A 26,879-nucleotide genomic window follows, 5' to 3' on the forward strand; every position below is an offset into this window, starting at 1 on the left:
AAATAGATGGCCTATGGCTTTATTCTATGGAATTTGCCTGCCTTAACATTGCCTGCATTAATGCATATGTAAGTTACAGCCATAATGTTAATCGTAAAGGAGAAAAGCCTCTGAGACGCAAAAGATTTATGAAAAATTAGCTTGGGACTGTCTTCTATGTTTATGCGTAGACGTTTAGAAGTACCTACTTTGAAGAGATATTTGCGAGATAAAATCTCTGATATGTTGCCAATTAAAGTGCCTGTTACATCCGAAGACTATAGCAATGAGCCAGTAGCAAAAAAAAGGATTTATTGTTCTTTTTGCCCTTCTAAAAAAAGGAGAAAGGAAAATGCGCCCTGCAAAAGATATAAAAAAGTTATATGTTGTGAGCATAATACTGATATGTGCCAAAGCTGTTTGTAACTTACTTTTATGTAAATGTATGTTCCTAAATTATAAGAAAAGCTTACTGTTGATTTTCTACTTAAAATGAGTCTGATTATTAGAATAAGAAATAAGTTTTCATTAGGAAGAGTAAGTGTTATACTATTTTATTGACTTATAGAAGACGTTTAAAGTTTTGTTTATTTTTTAAATACAAATAAAGAAGTTTAACAAATTCTCTGCATTATTAATTAATTTAATATATGAGTATATATAATAACATAGAATTCATTAAAATAAACTATTAAACCTAAACCTACAACTAATTCAAATTCATGCGTAAATTTTACGCATGATTATCTTTTCCGTATTACAAAATATGATTATCTTTCTAGGGTTAATTAGATCATATTTTTTAAATCTTAAATCGTTAAGTTTCGTTTATGTGTCTATGTTTGTAATGTATATATATGTTTAGTTTTTTTTATAAAACTGGGGGCTAACGGGCAGGAGGAAAAACCTTGTTATGAAACTTTTAACATATAATTTTAATTTACGAAATATTTTATAGATGAGCATTCTTACATAAATTCAGTATAATCTAGACATTTTTTGTTCCACATCTGTGGTGGAGCCTATGCCGCTGATAGTAACAGGGGCATATGGGATCCACGACCAATATCTCAGGTATTCAAACACAATCTCAAATTAACTTACTCACATAGCTACTGCATATGAGACGCTTTTCAACAGAAAATATGTTAAATTTCTTTTAAATTTACATTTACTACCGCAAGGGCGTAGATCGGGCAAAAAGGAACTCTCTCTTTCTTTTTAATTGCCAAGTTTTGAGTCATACAAATTCTTTGAATACTAATAGTACTGTAATTGTAGCTTTGAAATAATCGTCAAATTAATATAAAGCCCAAGATTCAGAGACTGAGTGAGCAACGCCCAATAACACCACTTCTAGCAGGTCACAGCAGAAAGCCTCAACGTTATTAAGATAAAACCTCCGGTATACACTAAATAGGAGGTAGGAGATATCTTCTCTTACTTCAGGTCTTCTAACCCTAGGATTCCTGCTAGAGTGGTCCGCTGTCCCATTCTGTAGTATTACTTGATCACAGAAGGATACCACTGCGTTATAATATATCCTTGAGTCTATAGTATGATTAAGATTATTCTTATTAAATCCATCTCTTTTTGAAATCAAATTTCAAAAGATTGTCATTACTTAAATTGTGGATTTCAATCGACAAAGCGCATTAGTTCATTAATACAATTTTAATCGTTTCATATCGATTTTGTAAACGAAGAATTCCAATTCGACGTTTTTAGTACTCGGTTGTAAGATGCGTATTCGAAATACAAAATTCCATAGATTACTTCTAAACGATATCGTGTTGAGACGTTTAATTCAATATAACGGGTTTCTAGTGATTAGACAAAAGCCCTTAATTACTTGGAACAGTTAGCTTTATTTATTACAGTTAAAATCGAGCAAGCCAATGTAAATTCCACACTATTATCATAAGTAACGATAATGTTGGTTTGAATGGGCATTCCAAATTTAAATTTTGCTTAACACTAACGTAGCTCGCGCCTAACTTCATGCTGATTCGAGCGCTGTAGGCAAATTAAAATATCATATATTTAAGGAGTTTTTAAGCTGAAATGATATTCCAATTGTTAATACACTTCAAGACAGAAAATATGACAAGAAATTCTTATTTTAATTAATAGTTAATGTACTAGTGAAATAGAAATCAAACATCTGTTTTTATGTGATCTTTAAGCTGGGTGTTCTCAGCAAGGCAATTTACTCCAGGCCACTGGAAAGTGTTCAGAGGAGTTGTTGCGAATATTAGCAGCTGAGTTTACCATCAGTATCACCATCCATCGTTTCATAACTGACCGTTTTTGAAGGCAGATTTTGCCGCGCGCCACCATTTTGAACCAGCTACCCACTGAAGTGTTTTCCAACCAATTCCATTTAGGGTCCATCAAGAAAAGAGCGCATCGATTCTTCAAAGGCTTACAAGTGAACCCTCTGGTATTGAGTGTCCGTTGGTGTACTTACGAGAAGTTTAAAAAAATATATCGAAAAAAATTAATATATTTAACATTACGCTTAATTTGCATGCCACTTATTAAAAGCCTTTAAGGTATTATGAAATTTAGTCAAGGTATAATGTTAAAATGCAGTTTTAAAGATGCTAGATCATTATTCATAGTTAATGCACGAAGTCGTTACGATAATTATTATTTAGCTCACCCGAGCTCGTTATTTTGCCCAAGGCATATTTTTCGCTACATATTATTACCCAGATAGGCTTAGGTTTATATATAAGGGGAATTGTTTTGTAAGGATACACTATGATTATTATTTATCTGTAATAATATTCTAAAGGTTTTATATTGTAGCGAATAACAAAAACAACATATTTCTTAAGAATACTATGTAGTGTAACAGGTAAATTAAAAAAAAACTTAAACCATGCGACCGGAACCGACTCCCCTAGAAAACCCCTCTAAATTTTTATTATGCTCGCTTTGGTAAATTTAAAGTGAGCATTAACAGTTTATTCAATAGTATAAAGCCTGCCTTTATAAGAAAAAATAATAAATTTCCTTGTATAAACTAAAAATCCCCCTAAATAAATGTTCCTCCTAATCCCAAAGTTCCAAGACATTCCACCTACTCGCTACTGATAAATTATTAAAACGCGATTTAAAAACCACTGTTTAATCATGCAATGTAATAATTTCGTTGAGGTTTTAAAATGGCTTATAATAATGTATTCCGTTATATCGTACACTGATATTAATAAGTATTAGCGTTAGTATTTAGCGTTATAGTCAAAATCAGTTTAAGTTTTTACAAAATTGTATTAAGTTCATTATCATCGGGTTCCCAAATTTTATACATTTTCGTAAGATATCTTCTTTCTAGGATCTTTTCTAGGTTTCTTGTTTGTAAGATATGCCTTAGAAGATATTGTGGTCAAAATTCCATACTAGTGGAGTCGTCTCAGAAATACCCTACGCATAAAAACCGTATAAAATCTACTTGGTTATGATATTTTCGAATTGCATCCTGCAAACCGGGGATTCGCGATATGACAAGAAAAATGCAACACGGCGCCAGCAACACTGACTTTTAGAGTAATGTATGTGAATTAATTAATAATTCTTCGAGAGATGAATCAGCGCGCATTTATTAGCAAGTAACGGAAGTGCGCATGGCAAGTTAAATACAAAAGACTTATGATTCATTGTGTTGAGGCTAAAGGCGACATTTTTGACGCCGTTATCACAGGCTTTACATAAAGGCACTGTTATTTCACACTAAAGGTACTTATGTAATGTGTACACGTGATTGAACCAAATGCGAAATATTTAAACATTAACATGAGGCCGTTCATGTATTACATAAGTAGATTTACTGCAATTTAACCCAAATTGTCAACAAAAGTAAGAAAAGCTCGCAAAAATAATAGTCCTTAAACGTATTAAATTTTTGTAGGAATCCTTGAAAACGCAAGCATAGACAATGTGTGGGTAATAAGTGTAAAAAGAAAAGAATTACTGTTGATGTAATGTACACCAAATAAGAAATCGAAGATATATTTTCAATTAAATTCAGTCGTATATAAAATGACAAATTTTATTAAAATCACATTTTATTGGATCTTTTTCTTATGGTAGATCATAGAGTCTCTATATACTTAGAGATCTCTATGTACTTAGAGATCCTTCCCATAACCAATATCTATAAAAAAATTAAAGTTCCAGAATTTTGGGTCATTCACCGGTAAAGGTCACGAACTCATGACATGACCGATCAGCTGTTTATCCGAATATATTTGACCCATTTAAACGATTTGTAAAATTATATTATAGATTATTTTACAATTCCAGTAATATAATCGCTAATAAAACGTTGAGATACTGCTATAATGATACAATTAAATTTCATAATTTAAAAAATACCGTTATTAAATTAACTTAATAATATTTTGGCCCTCAGTTAAATCTGAACTTTTATTGATGAATATTAATTAATTACTTTTGGAAGGACACTCACATTGCCAGTAGACGCGCAAGTGCGTTGCTGGCCTTTCGAAAATTGGTACGCTCTTTTCTTGATGAACCCTTAGTCGAATTGGTTCAGAAATACAATGGGCAGCTGTCTACACATAGGCAAAAGCCTTAAAAAACGCCCAATTGTTGAACGACGGACGTCAAGGTGATACGGATGTATTCTCTTGCCTACATTAGTTGTTATGTTGAAGTCATAATATAATATAACAAACTAGCGGATCCGACAGACGTTGTCCTGTCTACACGTCTTTAATTTCAAAATTTCAATTTTTAATAAGCCATTTTGATGAAAATTATTATTCAAATGTTATGACAATATCTAACGATCCAGCACATGGTCACACACGATATAACACAATGATAACAAAACTTTTTTTAAATTTCGGGACAGACTAAAATTAAAATTAAAATTTGACACTGCGATGGTAGCCCCGTCCGTCGGATCCAATGTAAAACATTCCAAAATCAACAACTAATAAATTGAAAATTAATTAAAAAAACACACACAAAAAATTTCGTCTAAATCGGTCCAGTCGTTTAAGAGGAGTTCAGTCACATACACACGCACACAAGAAGTATATATTCAGATATATATAAAAATACTGTTGCCCGCGTGAACTTCGTTTCTCCTTAATGGTTACCTTTTAGTACATACTAACATTGAACATTTTGCTGTTGCTAAATACCCCGGAGACCAGAATGAAAACTTTTTAGGTTGTTCTGTGAATTATTCTCTATATGAACCTCAGTGATAACGTTCTTGTGATAATCCTTAATTAACAAATAAAAATAGGGGCATTTTTCTAAGCCGTATTATAAAGAAACAAAAAAATTGTTTTCAAAATTAAAAAAAATATATTTTAGGGGTTCGGAACATAGATAGTAGACGATGCTCGGACCTACTGAATATGCTTAATTAATTTCATAAGAATCGAGCCGCAGGAGTATGGGAACTAACATTGTAACACGATATATTTGTATATATAAATTTTCTCAAGAATCACATAGCTATTGGTTAGGTGAGGAAATTCGGTCTGAGGGAATTCATATATTTGCAATCCTCCCCAACTTCTCTCAAGTTTAATCTGTGCCAACAGGTACTCACTCCAGGAGTAAAAGTGGCATAGAGTACAGCATACAATTGTCGTGTAATCGGATTTGAGTGGCAATCACTCGGCCTTGTCCAGAATTGATATAATTGGAAGATCGCCGCACTTTGTATGTCACGCTCTGTACAAGTGACTCTGGAATGTCATTGCATGCAAATTGGTTTCAGTATGTATGGCTTTGTTGAGTTAAACTTAAAAAACTTAAATATGACACTTTTCACTACGAATTTTGAGATTCGAAATTCTTTTTTTATTATCTCACAATTGGCCTTAAGGGCCTTTACAGCTCAGCTGGGGCTGTTTTGGCGAGCTTAGCTGAGCATTAGCTCAGCCTGAACAGTTTTGTAAGGAGCTGCAACAATGACACCATATTTAATATGACATCTTTAAGTTATTAACAATAATAAAAAAAAATAAACGGAAAAAAGCTAAGATTTGTCCTCTCAGCAGTAGGCATGGTGAAATAGGAGGACTTACATTCTCGTGAGAACAACACACGTAGTTGAAATAAATAACATTTTTCATTTTAAACCTTTAATTGAATGATGAACTAAGAACAATTTTAACTGTTTGTTTTGTAAAATTACTTCCAACACTTTGAAGTAACATAAAGACTACTAATAAATGCAATGCATGTTGTGACCTTAAAAAAGTTCACACTCAAATTAACACCTTCCATATAAAGACTTCATGTTAATTATGCAAATTCTAATGTATGCAACGATTTTTCAAAATGGCATCTCATATCTCGTGCACTAATAGTATAAAATAAATCGTAGACTTTAAAGCTGTAAACTAGGATACCCAGTCTTATATTAAACATATTAATTTATTGTTGCACTGTTTTCTTCTGTGCACTTATTTTTGTGAAAAGGAACGTTTGTAAAAAATATTGTCAACCGTGGTCAATTGTCATACGACGACTTACAACCATTTAAGTTTTGGCGGGAAATTTACTGATGAAACAAACAGATTTCAACTTCCAATTCAGTTCAGAATAGTTCAGCTTGGTTTATTTAGTTAGTTGGATCCAAGACTTAATATAAATTATGGCGGTATCACTTATCAGGTGAGCCTCCTGCCCGTTTGCCCCCTATTCTATAAAAAATATGTACAGTACATTCCAGGACATCTTGTTTTCATCTAAATTTGGGAAATATCCAAGTGGGCAATGCCAATGTCAAATTTTATGAGTTCCCATTGACTTGTGGGGTCCTATTAGTTTTTCCTGATAAATTATACAACTTTCACGAGAGTCATTCCTGTCACGTGCGGTTTAACTCCGATATAAGTTTATTATACTTGGTGATCGTGGTGCTCTTAGAATTATTATTTGATACGTGATTTTCAAATAAAACGTGAAACAGTCAAGATAAAGAAATCTTTATCAAACTTGTGACACGACTTTGAAGATTTTTGTAGTTACTTTTTTACACAGACTACAGTTTAACACTCAAATATAATTACTGGAATGTCGATGGATCATAGTGTATATCCATAGACTAGAGACTAGTAACAGGCCCTTTTTAAGTATTTAGTATCTTAATTAATTCGTTACAAACATACTTAGATATAAATCTTTCCTCTTTATAATATTATAACATAGACTAGAATACAAATCTATATCGCTTTACATAAATTGCATTATGCAAGCCACACCTGATTAGCTTTCAACATAATCAGAATCAAGGCTTCATGTATTTATATATTTGTTTAGGTATGTTTTATTGAACTCAAATATTTAAATGTTATAAACCGATAAAACTAACAATTTTGTGTGTTTTACAAGAAATTATTTCAAAGGCAAAAGTGCATGTTAAGTGATTCCGCCCATAGACACTGTCAATGTCTGAGGGCTCTTTTCTTGAAGGACACTAAGTCGAATTGAAATTGAATAGTAAATTAAACCAAATTCAAACATTTGGTCCGTGTGGCAATTTTAAACTACCCACTTTAATTATAAAACCTTATGGCTACCCATCGAACATCGGTGAAGTACATCGTGAGGACTGGGCTTGCCTCAGTCTCAAAAAGTCTACAGCTATAGAACAGCGTAAACACACACACAACACAGAATCTTTCTTATGATAAGAGAACGAATATTTCACGAATAAAGAGGAATAGGTACACAACTATATGTGTTGAAACCGCATATTTCACCTTGATTCATGTTATATGTATATATATATATATATACATAATTTATTTCATCTCATTACAGAGGTGACGCAGTTAGAAGACCCGAGGTTAGAATGGCTGAGCATTCAAGAGGCGATGCTGAGGGACTACCTCCACACTGCCCAAGAGGCTCTAGAGGTGAGTTTTTGCTTTAAGATGTCGCAGCAATATTTTTCGCAACGTCACTTTTATGTGCAGCATTTTTGTTGAAGGGAGATTGAGACCGATTGAAAGAGAATGAGAGAGATCGATAATACACGCTATTGGTATATGTATTCGTTTAGTAATTACATATTAGAACTGTAGATGGCAATTCTGTCGCATAACGTCTTGTGCAGTAAATGCGGATTTTTTATCATCAGCACATATACAGTGTGAATATAGATATACAAATACATGGAGTGATCATATACTAGTACATGATCATCTATTGGGGATATTAATTCAGTAATAATTAATTTACAAAGAAGTTTCACTTCTGAAATGTGTACTTTACGCACGCACGTCCGCAAGTCGTCGGATTAATATCCGAATAAAGAATAATATCATTAAATTGCCTGAATGCTAAAAACATTACCATATATAATGCAAATAAAGGAATTCTGTAAACACGTGGGTAATATAAGTGTATTCTATATACGGTTAACGGTAGATAGAGAAAGCCATAATGTTCACGACAATAAATTCTCTCGAAATTCCAAAAGCATTTTCGTTCACGGCAATTAAAAATAGATGATATCAAATTAATGACTACCTATCTATAATGCGCACTCGAAGGCATTAAGACATAGATAACTGAGGAATGTCAGATACCACAGATAACAGATAAGTGGGCACTCATATTGTTTCCAATTGAACGATACATCACAGAGTATATGTTAGATAATTATAAATTTTAATACTCTATGAATATGGTAATGTTTGAGATTGTTTAACATTTGAATTTAGAACGTGTAGTGTCTTGTTATGCTTGTCAAAACTCAAAGTTCGTACAAACTCTTGACAACTGAGCACAACTGAGTGTTTTTCATGGCAGTTTTTGCCGCGCATCAAAACTATGTGGAACCAGTACCATTGAACTACAGTAACGAAAAATACGTCTGAGAAGGGTTTGTTGAAAATTGCGATTTGCGACGCCATTTTATTTAGATTATTTTTGTACAAATCTATTCTAAATCATTGTTTTACCTACTCTGAATTATTCGTTAGTAGTAATTTAACTGTTCACTTTAAAATAAAACAATGACATACCACAACCGTCTTTGCGCCACTTAGATTCTTATCTTTCATTATGTTTCTAAATTAAGCGCAATTTTTCTTTAAAAGAATCGTCCAAAAGTCGCTGATTTTTAGAAAGTGCTCATTATCCCAATTATTTACAGTCAGGTGTTAATTGTACTAGACTCATCTGGTCTCTGTAGGTCTTCTATTTGAATTAAATCAGAAAGAGATAAAGTTTTTTTTTCACGTTGTGAACCAACGACCTCAGGGATGAGAGTCGAAGTTTGAAGCCACTTGGCCATAGTTTTCGTATTTAAGTAGGCTTACACTATTGATAAACCCGCTTTTACCAATGCGATAAATGTTCTTAGTACATTTACGTAGTAATTACTGTGGGGTTATTCGCCATACTTTAATTAAACCATTATAATATGTATTATTTTTACTTTCTTTACATCTTCACCATATGAGGGATATTAGTGACGACGTAAAAGCTACAGACCAGTGACTAACAAATTGACGTCAAAAGTGTCATATGTCCATTCCATTTACAAATTTATAATAATAGGTGGAACGAATATTATTCTATTTTCAAAACACAAAAAATAGTTTTTAGTTAAATTCCACAGACAAAACACGAAAGATTCCGAACAGACCTTGACGAAATCAAGTTTAGAATTCTATTATTTTTTCCTAGAACCGACATTGGAATGTGACCTGTGTGCAGTTATCTAACCTTCGGTTGACGTCAATCGATAATGTAAACAAGCTATCGACCTGGATGTGTCTGTATATTTGAACTTTATACTAGAGTGGCTGTGACCCATGACTGTTGAATTTTTATAGAAATCATGGCGTCATCATTCGCCCCCATTCCTTTACCAACTCCAAAAACTTTTTGATGTATTTGGGCAGAAAATAACAATTTACCGAATGAATACTTTACATTTATTTTTCCTAAGACCATTTGGGATCTGGATTTCCCTATATTTGTTTCTAAACGATGGTTAAAAACAAAAGTGGAATGATTAGCGAAACTGAATCAGCCTCGCAATGCTGTTTACCTTCAGTAGGTTTAAAAGTTGTCACAGCCGGTCTGAAGTACCGCCCACCCAATTTGTACTTAAAATTTACATGTAAAAAACACGAATCCAAAATACCAAGAGATTTTAAATTTCACATAATATAATCAGCACACATAAGAAAAATATAATGTTGTTCTGTTGAATGATATTCTTCCTAGTCTGTGGATCCGGAAGTTTTTTAAAATTTCGAATTGTCGTCAACCAGTTATATTTTTAGACAGATTACGTTCTTATTATTTTTATATGATATCTATTGACCCACCAATACTACTCATATTTGATTTGTTTTAAACGTAATTACAGATTAGGCGGAGTTAATTCTGAAAACTATAAAGTAGCTTTTATTTGTAAACTTAATGTCAAAACTTAAAAATGGAAATAACTACAATTATACGAAATTACAACGGATCTTAATGTAACATATACAAAACATGTTAAAAAAACATTTATCGCTGTTAAATTTCCACGTTTTGTGTTATATATTGGAATTGTAAGCGAGAATTGATTGGGTAAATATCCGGCTGGATTTGACATATTAATGGAATTTTATATAGTAGTAACTAGAGGCTATTAGTTTGTATCGTAATAAATGTTTACCATGGAACATATATGAAAAAAAAACAACATCATGACTATGGCAACATACTTAACAAATTCGTTGCCTTTAGCGTAAGATACAGGGTGAAATTCAGAAACAATTACTCCCATACGCCAAATTCTCATACATTTTTGACATACGGGTGTCATACTTAACACTAGATTTTGGCTCAGAATCTTACACTAAGTCATAACTCATGCGAACTACGAGCACTGTCCAACACGTATGCGAGATACGTCAAAATCCAAGACTTTTGACATACGGGAGTTAAACTTACCGCTAGTTAGTCTTGTCTCTAAATCTTCAAACCCTCAGAGTCATGGCTTAGCGTGAACTATGACTTCCAAATTCCAATGATTTTTCACATACGGGAGTCATAACAGCACTGGTTTTGTCTCAGAATCTTAGTGTCACTTTGTGTCATGACTAAGCGCGAACAACGACTCCCGTATGTCAAAATCCAAGTATGGACTTACGGATGTCAGACTTATCACAAAAGCTTTTAGTGTGCGATATGGCGACTTTTTAAATTAATATAATACCAAATTCTATCTTCTTAGATCTGTCATTCTTTATGTTTACTGTTAGAGTCTTTGCTTGCATAGACGCTTTAGTCTATTTCATAAAAATCGTGTTTCTATACAAGGTAGTGTCAGCATGACCGCCGAACGCATTTCATTTAACACAGAAGCAAGTTTAGCAAGAAAAACTTCATAAGACATTTGGATGTTGGTTTTAAATCTTTTAAGGCCATAATAGCAGTCTTAGGAAGCAATAAGGCTGTATTTACATGCCCATAAAATATTGTTTATAGAGAGAGAGTATTAGACTATTGAAACCTTCTTTGCATTATTGGTACCTAAAATCAACTGAATCGCAACTTGATTGTTTTAAGAATGTTTATGCTAGGTATTCTGTTATAGGACAGCGTTATAGTACAATTGTTAAAAAATGGTACAACTTTGGATCTGGGCGTCTGATTTCTGTATCTTCTGCATTCTGCACGCCGTTGACTGTGGGTGTTTTCGTTTAGAACATCGAGTATTAAATGCTCATAGACGGAAAGTTCCCTGGTCCAGAGTCCGCCAAAGCAAGGCCTTGCGTTGGTTGATAATTTTAAAATGGTGCTTACTATTAGTGTAAAGTCGGGGCTCGAACCTACGACCTCGGATTTTGTATTCAATGCAATTAATTAAAAGCTTTTTGACATAATGACTACTAAAACATATAACCAACTCATTAAGCAATACACATATATATAATAAGGTATTTTTATATAATTGTCAGTGTTTGCTGATAGTACATACATAGTTGCACGGCTTCTACTGTACGTGTAGGCATGCGAATTATAAACACAAACATTATATGTAACTCTAGACTTTGTTACAATATGGATAGTGTATGTTTTACATTGTACAATTTACCTATAAAATATTCGATATAATTTTGTTGCTGTGTGTATATATTCGTTACACAGAATTTTGCGGAGTGATGAGGGCCCAGCTTTGGCAATGAGTTGGATTTAGAAAGCATTTGAAAAGTGTAGGTAGTAAATCTATTTGAATGGCATGCATATCTTTGAAGAGAAAGATTTTGTTTGACGTTAGTAGACCCATAGATCGAACTGTTTCGCACAAATCAAGTTGCTAGAACTGTATCGCAAAAGCTCACTTTTTTAGAACTGTCATTGATATAACTTTAATTTAAAAAAAACTAATGTTGCTAATACTGTTACTCATGAATTGAAGTTGCTAGAACTGTATGGCAAAAACTCAAGTTTCTAGAACTGTCGTTGATAGAACTATTAATTTAAAAAACTAAAGTATAACTAGTAATAGTTAAGAACTGTAACCCAAGAGCTGCAGAAGATAGAACTCTACATTAAAACTAAAGTTGAAAGAACTGTATCTCGAAGAACAAAAGTAGCTAGAACTGTAACAGATGAGTGCCAGGGGCACTGTGTCGCTCGCTAAGTAATATTTAAATTTGTATATATTTTTATTACATACGACTTTTTTTATATTAAAACTACGAATCGAATTACTGGTATTCATTAGTAATTTGATACTTCTTTCTTTCTTCTTCTTTATGTCCTATAACCCCTAGGTGGGGCAGAGGGCGTCCACAGCGAGCCTCCATCCCGTTCGGTCTTGCGCCTCGTGTTTCACCTCTCTCCAAGTCCTACCAGCTCTCTTTACCTCGTCCGCTACTGTACGGCGCCAGGTTTGTTTGGGACGGCCACGCCTTCGCTTTCCTTGCGGGTTCCAATCAAGCGCCTGTTTGGGAATATGACTGGGATCCCTTCGAAGTGTATGGCCTATCCAATTTCACTTGCGCCTCTTGATCTGCTGACTGATCGGGGTTTCTCGGCAGCGCTCCCAAAGTTGCTCGTTGGAGATTTTTTCAGGCCAGTAGATACCCAGAATATGGCGAAGACAGCGGTTGACGAAGACTTGGAGTCGGTGCGAGATGTCTTTGGTGACCTTCCACGTTTCACACCCATAAAGCAGCACAGACTTGACGTTGGATCCGAATATTTTAAACTTGATTCGACGCGTCAGCATCCGTGACTGCCATACAGGCCGAAGTTGTGCAAAGGTTGCTCGGGCCTTGGCAATGCGTGAGGTGATATCCTCCTCTGTACCTCCATTTTCAGACACGACGCTTCGAGGTAAACAAAGTTTTTAACAATCTCCACGCTCTCCCCTCCCATCCGCAATGGGGTGCGGTTATCAACTCCAACACGCATTTCTTTAGTTTTCCGGGTGTTGATTTTGAGTCCCGCAAATCCCGCCTCGCGTTCCAGGTCGTCTAACTTGGATTGCATGTCACGGTGCGTGTGACTTAGCAGACATAGGTCATCGGCATAATCCAGATCTTCCAATATGTTGGTTAATCCCCACTCTATGCCGCGGCGCTTGCTCTGATGTGTGCGATGCATAATCCCGTCGAGAACAATCAGGAAAAGTAGTGGCGAGAGTAAGCAGCCTTGTCGGACGCCCGTGTGTACTTGAATATCGTCTGAGACGAGGCCATTGTGAGTCACTCTACAAGAATAGTTCTGATAGCTGGCCTTTACTAAGTTGATTATCTTTGGCGGGACACCAATGACAGAGAGTCGCGACCATATGCTGTTCCAACTCAGCGTATCGAAAGCTTTTTCAAAGTCAACAAAGGTAAGATAAATCTCCCTCTGCCATTCTGATGCCTGTTCGAGGATGATACGAAGAGTATTAATTTGGTCAGTACATGAGCGATTAGGCCGGAAGCCAGCTTGTTCAATGCGGAGGAGGGGCTCGACGGCTCCAGACAACCTGTCCAAGATAATTCTGCAAAAAACCTTGGAAGGGACTGAGAGCAAAGTGATACCTCTCCAATTGCTACAGTGGCTAAGATCGCCTTTTTTGGGCACAGTTATAAGTAGGCCCCTATTCCAGTCTTCCGGAAGCTTCTCGCTTGTCCAGATTTCGCCAATCAAAGGTGTCAGCGCGTCGACGGTGGTAGCCAAGTCCGCTTTTAGCATTTCTGCCGCTATCAAGTCAAGACCTGGTGCTTTACCAGTCTTAAGCCCCATGACCGCTCTCGCTACTTCTTAATTTGATACTAGCTGACACAATACCATTTGTCTCTTACATTCGACCCTAAATGCAAACATCGTTCTATTTGGTAAACTTTGGAAGAATTTAATTGTTCAAATTGTTGCTCTCTAGTTTGTCGCTTAAATGTATTTTAATTTATAGCACTTACGTAAAAAATTTCATTTTGACATACGGTACAACATATCACCTTTACGAACTATGACTCCTTATCTTTATATACATAATTCCACTTTTTTTCGTGGCGTTGCGTGTTGGTTTAATTTCATAAATCAGTCCGGTAGATGGCGCTAGATGGTACCTAGGTAGATTTATCTATACATGAAATAAACAGGTAATAAATATATATATAAATATTATGTGCATGTGTTCGTAATTAAACTCCTAATCGGCTAGAAAGCTAAAAATAAACATGTGTAGTTAAAAAAAACATTTTTGCCTCTGCCACCGAACATTATTAATAACTATAGTAACACAGCATATTTTATTATTATTACATTCTTTTTGGTAATTATCTTCAATACATTTGCATCGTAGGCGTGCAAATGACAAAACTAATAACGCTCAGTCCCAGCTCGGAATATTTATCCGTATATTATGCAAAGGTAAAACGGCTTAACGTATCCTTGATTTAAAGATGCAATTATTTAAATTTGATATACGATAGATTACACATATTTAGACCTAGCATACAATTACATGTCCTAATGTACTTTAAATATAGGATTGACTTAATGTCCTATAACCCCTAGATGGGACAGAGGGCACAGTAAGTCTCCGTCGTGTTCGGTATTGAGGCTCGATCCAAATCGTTTGCCCCCTGTTCTATTAAAAAAAAAAAAAAAATACCAATTTCTTGCGTCTTCCAAGAAGCTCTGTGACGTTAATCATGGACAAATGTCAATGAATTTTGATGTAGTTTTAATTACCGTCAATTTAATATGTCGAGATAGTTATTATAACTAAGTTAGCTAGGACTAGTCTTCTGAAAGTGGCACATTTGATTCGCTGTATGAAATGGGTAAACTGACAAAACTTATATTATTTTCTAGTTCTAGTAATTTTAACTGGATAAGTATTCTTGTCTATTTAGGATGACATGTAGGACAATATTGTTTGTTTTATAAATAATACATAAAATAATCTTTTTTTTTATTGAATTTTAATACAAGTACCTACAAGTTTTTGTACACAAGATTTGAGGTATGTTTAATCTTGTTTACAGCAGTTTAGAATTTTAGGTCTTAATTCGGCTAAGAATAATATAGGGCTTTGCCGATCCAATTTTAACCTTTACGAATAATTTGTAAAGGTTAAAATTGGATGGAGTTCCTCTAAGATACCTTGCGTTGTCAAGTCGAAGGCTGTAAAGAATTGTCAACTTCGAAATTTGAAATGTTTGACAGTTGTAACATTTTGATTTGTGACATTGGTATGTGAGAATTTCGCGCCATTACTCAAACATAACCACAGAGTATGCCAATACAAATTACATTGATAGTGAAACAGACAAAACAATTGGTGATCGATGACTTGTAATGCGATATCCAAGTGATTTATATGAGGTTTGAATCTCAGTGAGAAATGTCTTATAAATCTGCCAGGACTTAATCACAGACTTACGTCAATTTATCAATAGACTATAAAAAAATAGTATAAAGACTTTCTCCTACAGAGTAAAGTCTGACACTGTTTTATTTAATCTACTCTATTTTTTATCTCATCGTAAACGCAATGAGTTAGAAAGAGACAACAGGCACAGCAGTAACAGACTATGAATACAAAAAAATTTTTTTTTGCTGCGCACCACTGCTATGCCCACTATATCCGAACCAATTCGACGTAGGGCCTTTTAAGAAAAGAATTCAATTCTTAAAAGGCACTCGCAATGTGTGTCTATGCGTGGATATGAGTTGTTTACCCCTCTGTTATAAAAAAAAACAAATTTTATTTTCCGATCTAGTGAACACACCCACTTATATGTATAGGTGTCCATGGACTGCGATTCACTGTCCTTTATAGCCGTCCTGTCGTCTGCCATGTATCCAATAAAAAGTATATAATGTGGGAAACTACAGAATTAATCAAAATCTGATATTCCTTTAGCATGCGATATGTATATAAAAATCAGAAAGCATCGAAATTCGTCATAGTGGCCTTTCCTTGTAAATGAAAGTAAATAAGCCTTGATAACAACTTTTACAATAGGATTTTAAAGGTTATCTACTCAAATAAAAAGTACGAAATTTTACACGTATTTATGTAATAATAATAGCGGTACACTGAATTAAATCTATGCCATTTAATAAGAGATACTTTAATGGCGAAGTACTCGTTAACGTTATTATACATATTTGTATGTTCGCAGAGTGAATAATCCACAGTAGCGATATTGTGTATATTATGTGTTTAATTTTATATATTATGTATTATTGAGTTTTATTAAACGTTTCTAGACATTATCGTATTGGCATAGGAATAAGGCTGTAAGGATAATGTAGGTATATCTGTAATAAATAAAAACTACGTGCGTTTCGACAGTTTTTATTCTTCGTAGTCTTCAATTACTGAACTTTTCATGATATATCTTGAAAAGCCCTAAGCGATACGTCGACGAGCTTTACCCACCCCTATATTTTAACTATATTAACACAAGAAGAGGAAATTCGGCCTCAGGTGGAGTACTGTTCTTAATTCGAATTAGGGACCTTAAAGAAAAGAGCGTATCAATTCTTATAAGGCCTGCACCGCACTCGCGAGCTCTGACATTGAGTGTGTCCATGATCTGTTTGAATGTTTGTCCGTGTTCTGTAAAAAAGAGGATCAAGACCTGTGCTAAGAATGGCATATACTTATACCGAGTGGCAGGCGATGGAAAATTTGTTTACAGCTATTTAAAATTTTAGGGTTTAATTCGGCTAAGAAAAATAAAATAAAATAATTTCAAAGTTGTATTTTTACAATCTACTTAATAATATCATGTCACACGAAATAGTTTTTAAATTGGACAGTTTTCCTTCACATTCCGAGCAAATGTTAGATGCACATAAGATAAAGTACATAGGGGAGCACAGCCGGAGATCGAACCTTCTAGCAGGGATTAGAGCACGCTGAAAGCTGCTCAATATAACTAATTACGAAACTCAAATGTGAATTTAGAGTTAGCGTCGTGGGTGTTGAACAATATCTATGGTTGACATGTCATTTGATTAATAAACCGATAAAACTGTATATAATATATAAATCGCTTTAATACAGCATCTCACGTATCACAGCGAATTTGAATATTTGATTGTAATCTGTGATATACAGTTGTAATCCTATTATTAAGAATTTACAAGAACATATATCAGGAAGATCGCTGAGTAGAAGAACATTCCCAATTAAGTAAAATTTCCGTTATTAATATACGAACTTTTAAACAAAAAGCTGAAGTCGTAGGTTCGATACCTGTATGTGCACCAATGGACTTTCTTTCTATGTGCGCATTTAACATTCGCTCGAACAAGGAATCGTGCAGAAACCGGCTTGTCTTAGACCTAAAAACTCGACGGCGTGTGTTAGGCACTGACCACCTACTTGTCTATTAGATTAATAAATAATATTTAAACAGATATAGAAATCTGAGGCATCTACTTCAAAAGGTTGTAAAAATTCACTGTACTCACTCTTGAGAACAACCTAGACATGCTCAATTAATGATTAATGTAGCGGACCTTTTTAAATAATTAAATAAATATTGTATGAAAATAGTCTTTGGATTTGTTCTTTTGATAATAAATTATCTGTGAACGGATTTATTATTTTACGAATATAAAGACGTACACACCTTTCATATTTGAATACTTGCATTCCATTTGAATGCACGTGTTGCCTCACACCTAGGGCTGTCACCTCATTCTTGTTGAAATAATAAATAAATACTATGTAGTGAAACAATGACAACTTTATAACATTATATTACTTGACGAAAAGTTCTTATAACGTCCTACAAAGACGTTTTTCTTATTTGAGAATTCACATAAACTTTTAAACTACAGAAGTATAAGTTAGTCGGCCGACTTTTTTCATTCGCCACGAACAGGCAAAAATCGTGTAAGATTGTGTTATCACTACAGAAAATCTGCATTTAATACTACCGATTTATCTTCTATCCTCCTCCGTCGCTGAAAGCAAAGAAATATTAAAATTATTACTATGAATTACCGTATTAATCTTAATTACCACGATTATTCGACCGCTCACTTCAAAAACCAAAAGGTTACTAGACTATCTGTTTCCAGCCGGGCGATTGATTGAGTTTTGTGTGAACTATCGGCCGATAATATATTTGCAGTTTCCAAGGTTATTAAAACGTTTCAGTAAACTAGCTAATCCGACATACTTCCTAGACACTTAAACTTGGTGTCTTAAACACCCAAAAATAATTCTTGAATACACTTAACTCTTGAATACACCAAAAATCACCAACATGAGGAAGAGTATGATACATAAGGTATACATACATATGGTTCATAAGCATGTACAAACACAAAACTTTAATTTAAATACATTTTTAAAATTAACGCGATTGTCGTGAGTAGGATCATGTTTGCGACAACCCTGACATTTAACACATTGAATAAGGTGACATCTTGTGCTGGTTTTGTGACTCTGTGAAATGGATATGTAGTCTGTGCCTTACATAAAACCTTTGTTGAAGTTTGACAGTTCGTAAGTTTTAAAAAAGAATGTGCCGGTTCGACCATCAAGGAATTTTATTTATATTATAACTCCTTTTTCTCGAAGGAATAGGCAGGCAATGCTATATCTCTATTAAACATACACTATGTTGAAGGAAATAAAACATTTAAAGAAGGCTAATGTATATTAATATTTATGTATATAACTTATATTATGTATAAAATCAATCAGTGGCACTACAACCTTGTTATGTCTGGGCCTCAGATTCTCTATATTTGTTCATGATTATTTCAAAATCTAATAGGCGAACGATCAGCCTCCTCTGCCTGGCACACGCCGTCGATTTTTGGTACGGCAAGTTGGTTCTTACGATGTTTTCCTCCACCGTTCGAGCGTATGTGAATGCACATAAAATGAAAGTCCATTGGTGTACAGCCGGGGATCGAACCTACGACCTCAGGGAAGAGACTCGCACGCTTAGGCCAACTTCTCAATTTTAATTAAAAATTCAATGTTTTAGGTACATATTTTATCACATTAGTCTTAAGCTTAATCATTATTTCAATTGTTTAAATGTGCCACACGCTTTCTAAATAAAGTTAAAAATATGATAACCAATAATGAAATAAAACTCCTAAAAAGCCTTATTAACCATTAGCCTTAAAACCTCAATAAAAAGAAAATTAAATCACTCCGCGTCGTCTCCATTACGTATGGCAATAATTCGATGCGTGCGCGCAATGGAATTTTAAAAACAGCTATTCCGAATCACAGTAGCATTTTTAAATTTGTAACATACATAACTGTTCTTAATGGTGAAAAGGTATGTAATAAATTCTTCTTTATCAGTTATAGATAAGGTGTGTCGCTAGTGGCGTATGTGCACATTCGCGTTATTGACATATATGTCAAAAACGGGCCATTACTTAAATAAATAGTAATATGTATATATAATTCTCAAACGGGATAAAACTCAATAGGGCACCCTATAAAATGACTGCTATGGTCTGCAATTATTGCCCTTTTAGGCTCACAGGACGTCCAAATGAGGGTTTTCCCTCATATCTATATACTATCTATATTCTAGTCTTTAAAAAAATATATTTAAATTACCATTTATATTATTTATGTCTTATTTACTAACTAAACCCGTCGACCATAAAAAAGACTAAATTATATGGAATAATGAAGTATATAGTACCTTTATATTTTTACATTTGAATTCTTATTCTTGTACAAGCTGATGGTTAGCTATATATAAATATATTAACAAACTGGGAAGTCACTCCTGATATACAGTCTTCTCAGGAGCCTAGAAAGTTTTAACAAGATATTTATTATTATGTAAACTACCATAACTACATCGGTCACAATTGCTAAAATATTTGCTGAATACTTAATTAACGTGAAACGAAAGACGAGACGTCAATTCGTTTGGTTCTGATTGGTCAATTCATCAGTTCCGGATTTCGTCTCTCCCAGGACCTTATTGACAGAGACTAGTGCGCGAAAATATACTATAACCGACATGAATTTGGCTTTAGAAAATTACGATTTAAAAATATGATATCGTGTTAAATGGTTCCTTGTTGTGTTTACAAGGGGTTATTTAAATCAATACAATCACCATAGATACTATAGAACCGAGTTTTTAGGGTGCATAGTTTACTATTTGTTTACTGTAGTATATATATATTTATAATGGATTTTTTTCGAACAATATTCAAGCATATGATCAATGAAATATAGGACATATACTAGTAGATTTGAAGTGGTTATACAATGTTTCGTTTTTACAAATATCTGCGTCATTTTGCTTGAAGAATCTAAAGTATAAGCTTTTCGTCAACATCAGAATGCATAAGTGCTGACATAACAATCAATCGTCAACTGCCATCTGTCAAGACTCTGTATATCTGACGATTAAAATCTGGCTGAGTTTGTACCAAAAATTTCTTCTTCAGTGGCACTCTTCAATTCTGAAGGTCGCTGCTCCGGACAACTTCACTCTCCTCGGTCTTCGGCAAGCTTCTGCGCCTTGGTTATGGTAAATAAATAAAAATACCCGTCATGGTCTCTACTTTGGGGATCGACCTCGAGATCTGGTACCCTTTACTCTGCCAATCACGATCTCCTTGTGTCCAAACAACCTCAGGGTGCGTTAGTCACAAAGAGTCGAAAGCCGAATTCTTTCCAACCATCTTAGTTTCGCGTTTTTTTCCTGAATTGTCCAGAGAATTCTTTTCCATTTTCATTTCCTCGTTTTTTCCAAAAATATAGGAAGTTTAAATTGTAAATTCCAAATGTTTTAATCTTGTTAAAACTGTTACTTTAACAGCTATAATTTCACAAAAATCTGCCAAAAGTTGATAAATTACAACGCAACATAATTTTCCTCAAGATGGTACATTTAAATAATTGCCGTAAGTGAAACATGCTACTGTGTACCAATAATTACGGGGTACGGAAGCCTTAACCAATTATTTCGCGCTAAAATGTATGGAAGTATATGTAGCTTTGAAAATGATAATTATAGGTGTTCTTGGATAATTGTTATGAAGAACATCTTGAACTAAGATTCAAGAGTTTCGACTCAGCCCTAAGTATTATCTCATAACTCCGTACTTTAAAAAGCTTTCGAATTGAAATTTCTAATGCGACTTTCGACAAGGTTGCGTTAAACGTTTAACGCTACCATGGATATTTATTTTTATATAGAACAAGGGGCAACCGGGCAGGAGGCTCATCTGATGTTAAGTGGTACTGCCGCCCATGGACAATCAATGCCAGAGGGCTCGCGAGTGCAGCCTTTTAAGAATTGGTATGCCACGTGGTAATTTGTCAAACGTGCCAATATTGCGAATTTTAGGCGGTAATTGATTAAATAATTGCATAAGAGATAAGAGAGAAAATGGGAATACAAATGTTTGTATGTCTAATGTAATATTTGTATTTGTAACTGAGTGTTAAAATCAGTTTAATTTAGTGATATTCTCTGATAGTGTTTTAATGATATATATTTGAAAGAGTAGCGAAGGGAATTGAATTTGTCTTTGAGAAACACACATTCTCTCTTTGCATATTCCGGATTAGAACCTTCTAATCTAAATCCGACAACGCTATATCGACAAATAAACTCCGGCGCACCTAAATTTATTACTTTCAACATCCACCTGAAATTAGATTCGTTCCTTGAAGGCAATTAAAATTTTATTCATATTTTGTTACGCCGGCGCAGTTTCCTGTACGAATGGTATTCGGTCCCTAATGGCATTTCGTTATTTAGTGCTTTCTAAAAAACGTCACTCATTTACGTGCATATAATAAATAATGCATTTGAAACAGATGTAAAGATTACTCACTAAGTGATATGTTCCAGGCAATGTTCCAAAAATGTATTTAATAAATGAATGATGACAATTAGCGTTAAAGGTACACTGCCACAGACTCAAAATTATTTAATTTGTTTTAATTTTCTATTTATTATCATAATTATAACTAATGATTAGGAATTTGGAAATGGATTAACATTGTAAATATTGAAATGAAATTCAATATTACCTGTTATATATTAATACAATAATATATGGAGTATTTTATTTATTATACAATATTCTAAACCTTCACAGTAAAAATAATAGTTAAAAAATATATGAATAGATTGCACCATTAAAGCCTATATTGTGATACATATTCGTTGAGGGAAGAAAGCACCAGGTATGTAGTAACTTATATATTTACTAGCAGACTCGGCCAAGCGTTGCTGTGGCTAAGGTTTTTGTTATATTACATAGTAGTTAACTATTCAAGAGAATCGCTAAAACTTATGTGAAAGGTTGGTACATTTAGCACAGCGCCATCTGTTAGAATTGTATCGAATAATACACAAATAATTTGCAATAAAACAAAGTTGCAACTATAATTAATGATCTAAGCTATCCTATCTCTTAAGTTGGACCAGACTGCTCACGGTTTGCCAATTTAATTTGAAAACGGTTAAGTAGTATTCCTATACTGTCCATCGCGGACAAACATCCTGACAGGAGATTTATATATTAAGATTTAGCGCCTGCGTCAATGTAGCCTAAGAGTCTCGTAAAATTTACTTAAAATAAGTTCGTAAATGCATGTATTAACTAAAATAATATGTGATACACGTACAAAAGTCACCTAAATATATATTGAGTTTTACATGTAGCCATAACACAGTTAAAGATCATTGATAATTCAAAGTAATAATTTGTCATTCAAAGCTCGTAAACTGAAGAATGCTCAAAATAATTAGAGATGTTCCCAAGTTAAAATTTCAAATATTTATTTTACGATTCTTTTATGGTATTTTTATTTATTTTTGGTCTCGGCTCGATGTTAGTATTCAGATTTTGTATGGAATTTGCTTGCAAGAAACGTGTCTATTTATTTATTTTCACTTCGTTATTTTACAAAAAGCATAAAACAGCAGGTTACATATGTTATTAGGCAACGGGCGGCGATTATTCCAGACTATTCTAGTATGGAACAATAAAAAACACATACAGAGGGTACTTTATACCTGCAACGCCTTTTAAGGTAAAATACAAGTGTATAAAAATTTACATATGCATATAACAAAATGAAGTAAAATCTAAAAAATAATCTCAAATCTAAGGGTTAAAGAATAAAATAAATATTATAAAAATTACGATACAGAAAAAAATGATCAAAAAGAAGATTTTATATAAATTTAAAGACTCGGCTCGTTTGATATAGTTCTAAGAAATATACTTTGCATGGTAAAGCAGGAGTGATAGAATTCAGTTTTATGGGTAGGATGTCTATATGGTTATCTACTAAAATAGATACAAAATCGTAAAAATATGTATTATATGTATTTTAGTTTCAACAATACAAATAACGTGTGCGAACAAATTTCAGGTTGTATAGATAAAATTGTTTATATACTTGAATGTAAGAATATTGGTCTTATGTATTTCAAACCTGTTACAATTTTATTATATTTTAACGGGGTCAAAGTTATTGATTTTTCATTACCGAATTAAAATTTGGGTTTTACGACATTTTAATAGTGAAGACTCCAATTACTTGAGCAAGAATTGGCCATGACGTTTATGATTTAAATTGATTTATATATTCATTGATTACGTCCATAATGCTAAGAGATTTAATTAGATATGGTAACGTGATTCGAAAGACTAAGAAACTTCTCTTATACATTACGTTGCAGCAGTGGTCGCCTGTATTAGGAGCATTTTACACTTGAACGGTAAAGAATAACATCGTGAGTATGTGTATGCATGAGTAGGTATGGCATGTGTCAGACACAGATGATTGTCGCTGTTTTTGTTTTCTAATAAAATATATTGTATTGTGTGAAGCCGTTTAAACTATTGGTTTCCAAACCAAGTTTTTGTTTCCATTTTTATAGAACAAAAAAAATGCATATTTTTATATTACCGTATAACTGATTGATTTAAAGAAGGAACTACTGTTTATATAAGTAATGTAACGCGTTGCAAGTATAAAGTATGATTAAACAATCAATGATTTTGTGCACAGTAATTGTTCTTAAATGACTGAAGTTTACCACATGATATATCTGAAGTAAATGTTACAAGCTATCTTTCTAAACTACAAGACAATAACATAATTGTTACAAAAAATAAATTATTACACCGGTATTCAGATAGGAGTTTAACAATGTGTTTTGTTTTAATTGATAATTATAAAATCCAACATTTATATGAAGTTTCCGTTAGATATCGTATCTCGTAAATTTATTGTGAATTCTTTACTTATAAACGTCTATTTAAAACAAACTAGCCCGACAATCCAAGAGATATGGTCCCATAAAATCTAATAGGTCAGTATTTATGTAAATAGTTAGGCGGTTAAACTCTGCAATTTAAATGCGTTGTTACTTAAAATATTTTTATTTTGTCGTTTGAAGACGTATAATCAGTATAGGTATACTGAACATCTGTTCATAGATATAAATATGGGTTTAGTTCTCGGTAAAAAATAATTTTAAGTTATTATAAAGATTGCGCCTTCTCTTGCTATATTTATTGTACCGTCTCATGTTTACTTAAAGTTTAAAAGATTCTTCTTCAGTCGCACTCTTCATTTCTAAAGGTAGTATCGCTCCAGTGCTTCGTGGTGCCCTCTACTCTGTCAGTCACGATAATTTTTTCCTTTCTGGATACCTACGTCTTACATGTCAAAAATTACAATTTAAAAAATCTAATAGCCTCAATACAAAAGTAACGTATTTTATAGAATGAATAAGTACATATACTAATATGTATCCATTGGCCTTTTATGACTGTTGAATATCAACACATAAAATTTTATACATATGAAACATAACATATAAAAAATGTAGTAGCCTGGAAGAGATCGCTCGTAAGCGATAAGGCGTCTCTCCTTTTCATTTAAATACATTAGAACATACAAATAAAAAAATATATATATATATATTAATGTAACGAAGTGATAATAAATAAATTAATTAAAAAATTTCAATACGACATGTAGTTCCCGAGATTATTTTAACCAAACATACTCTCGTATACATTTGAAAATAGAAACCGGATCCTTTTTTAACTCAGTCGGCGTCTAAAAGGCATTATTAAGGCCTAGTTATAAATAAAAGGAATGTCACCTGGAGCGAGGGCTATTCAGATAATGGCTGCTACTGGGTTACGTAGAGATAACGCGTCGGGATTCATTTTGAATATTTGTTTTTAGAATAAACAAATTTTAGAATGTGATAATTTAAAAGCAGACAGTACTTCACTTGTGTTGATTGGTTGTCTATCTAGATAAATAATGAGGATTAGAATATTTTAATGATTTTAGATGACGGTAGCAGTAAAAACTGACTGAGATTATGAAGTGTGGAGTGCTAAATTAATTTTAGAATGTTGTTATTATATTTGAAACACTAACGAATATAAATAGTATTCGAAATTTAAAAAAGAAACTTGCCACTAGATACAAGCCTATTTGAATCTGTGTTCGAAATTTAAAAGTTCTTGAAAACATCCTGGAAAGTGGAACTTTAGATTCTTCTTCGTTGAGCGAGGAAAGCATCCTCGCTCAACGAAGAAGAATCTAAAGTTATAAAAATAATAATTATAGTAAGTAAATGAGTAGTGTTGGTCTACTGGCTTCAGCGTGCCATCCCCGGCTGTGCCCCAATGGAATTTCTTTCTATGTGCGTATTTAACAGTTGCTCGGTGAAGGAAAACATCGTGAGGAAACCAAAATGTCTTAGACCCAAAAAGTAGACGACGTGTGTCAGGCACTGGAGGCCGATGATTTAAAAATGATCATGAAACAGATTCAGAAATCTAAGGCCAAGACCTAAAGAGGTTGTAGCGCCACTGATTTATTATTTATAGTAAGTAAATGCTTTTTAAATTTATTACTTCTATTCAATATTTTGTTATTATTGTATGCAGGTTAGGAATATTGTTAATACTGTATATTGGTGTGTTGAAAGAATCTTGAAAGTCGTATAGCAAGGCATAAATCAAAGTTCTTAGTTATACAGTGTATATGCCTGTAGAAACAGTGGGGAAGGTGGTGGGGGCGAAGGACGAGGTTCGCGTCCTCGACCTAAGGCTGCGCCATCGACGCGTGCGCTTTGTTTCAAATGTTCGTCATAAAAACGATAAGGTGACCATACAGTACAGAAAAACCCATATTTTATTCGGGATCCTATGTTTTTTTCGACTTGGAAACTAAGAAATCAAATATAGGATGATTATTTGCATAAACAGCTATTCATATAGATTTTATCTGAACGCCAACTAAATATATGTGGTCATAGATCAGACAATGATAACTACATTGTTTCTCAGTATGACTTATCATCTGACCTATGGCCACAGAATTATATAGCTACAGTCCCAGCTACTAATATAAAAGACAG

The 26,879-nt window shown here is 33.6% G+C and overlaps 1 protein-coding gene across 1 annotated transcript in view; it reads left to right on the forward strand.

Annotated features, from left to right (window-relative positions):
* LOC110994044 (protein kibra) overlaps window positions 1-26,879 on the forward strand; it is an 84,153-nt gene that overhangs the window by 27,601 nt on the left and 29,673 nt on the right. The window contains exon 3 of the mRNA XM_022260527.2: window positions 7,804-7,898. Coding sequence (XP_022116219.2) covers window positions 7,804-7,898 — 95 coding nt within the window. The remainder of the gene's footprint in view (window positions 1-7,803; window positions 7,899-26,879) is intronic.

Source organism: Pieris rapae, chromosome 16 (genome assembly GCF_905147795.1).
Source record: "Pieris rapae chromosome 16, ilPieRapa1.1, whole genome shotgun sequence".
Lineage (NCBI taxonomy): Eukaryota > Metazoa > Arthropoda > Insecta > Lepidoptera > Pieridae > Pieris > Pieris rapae.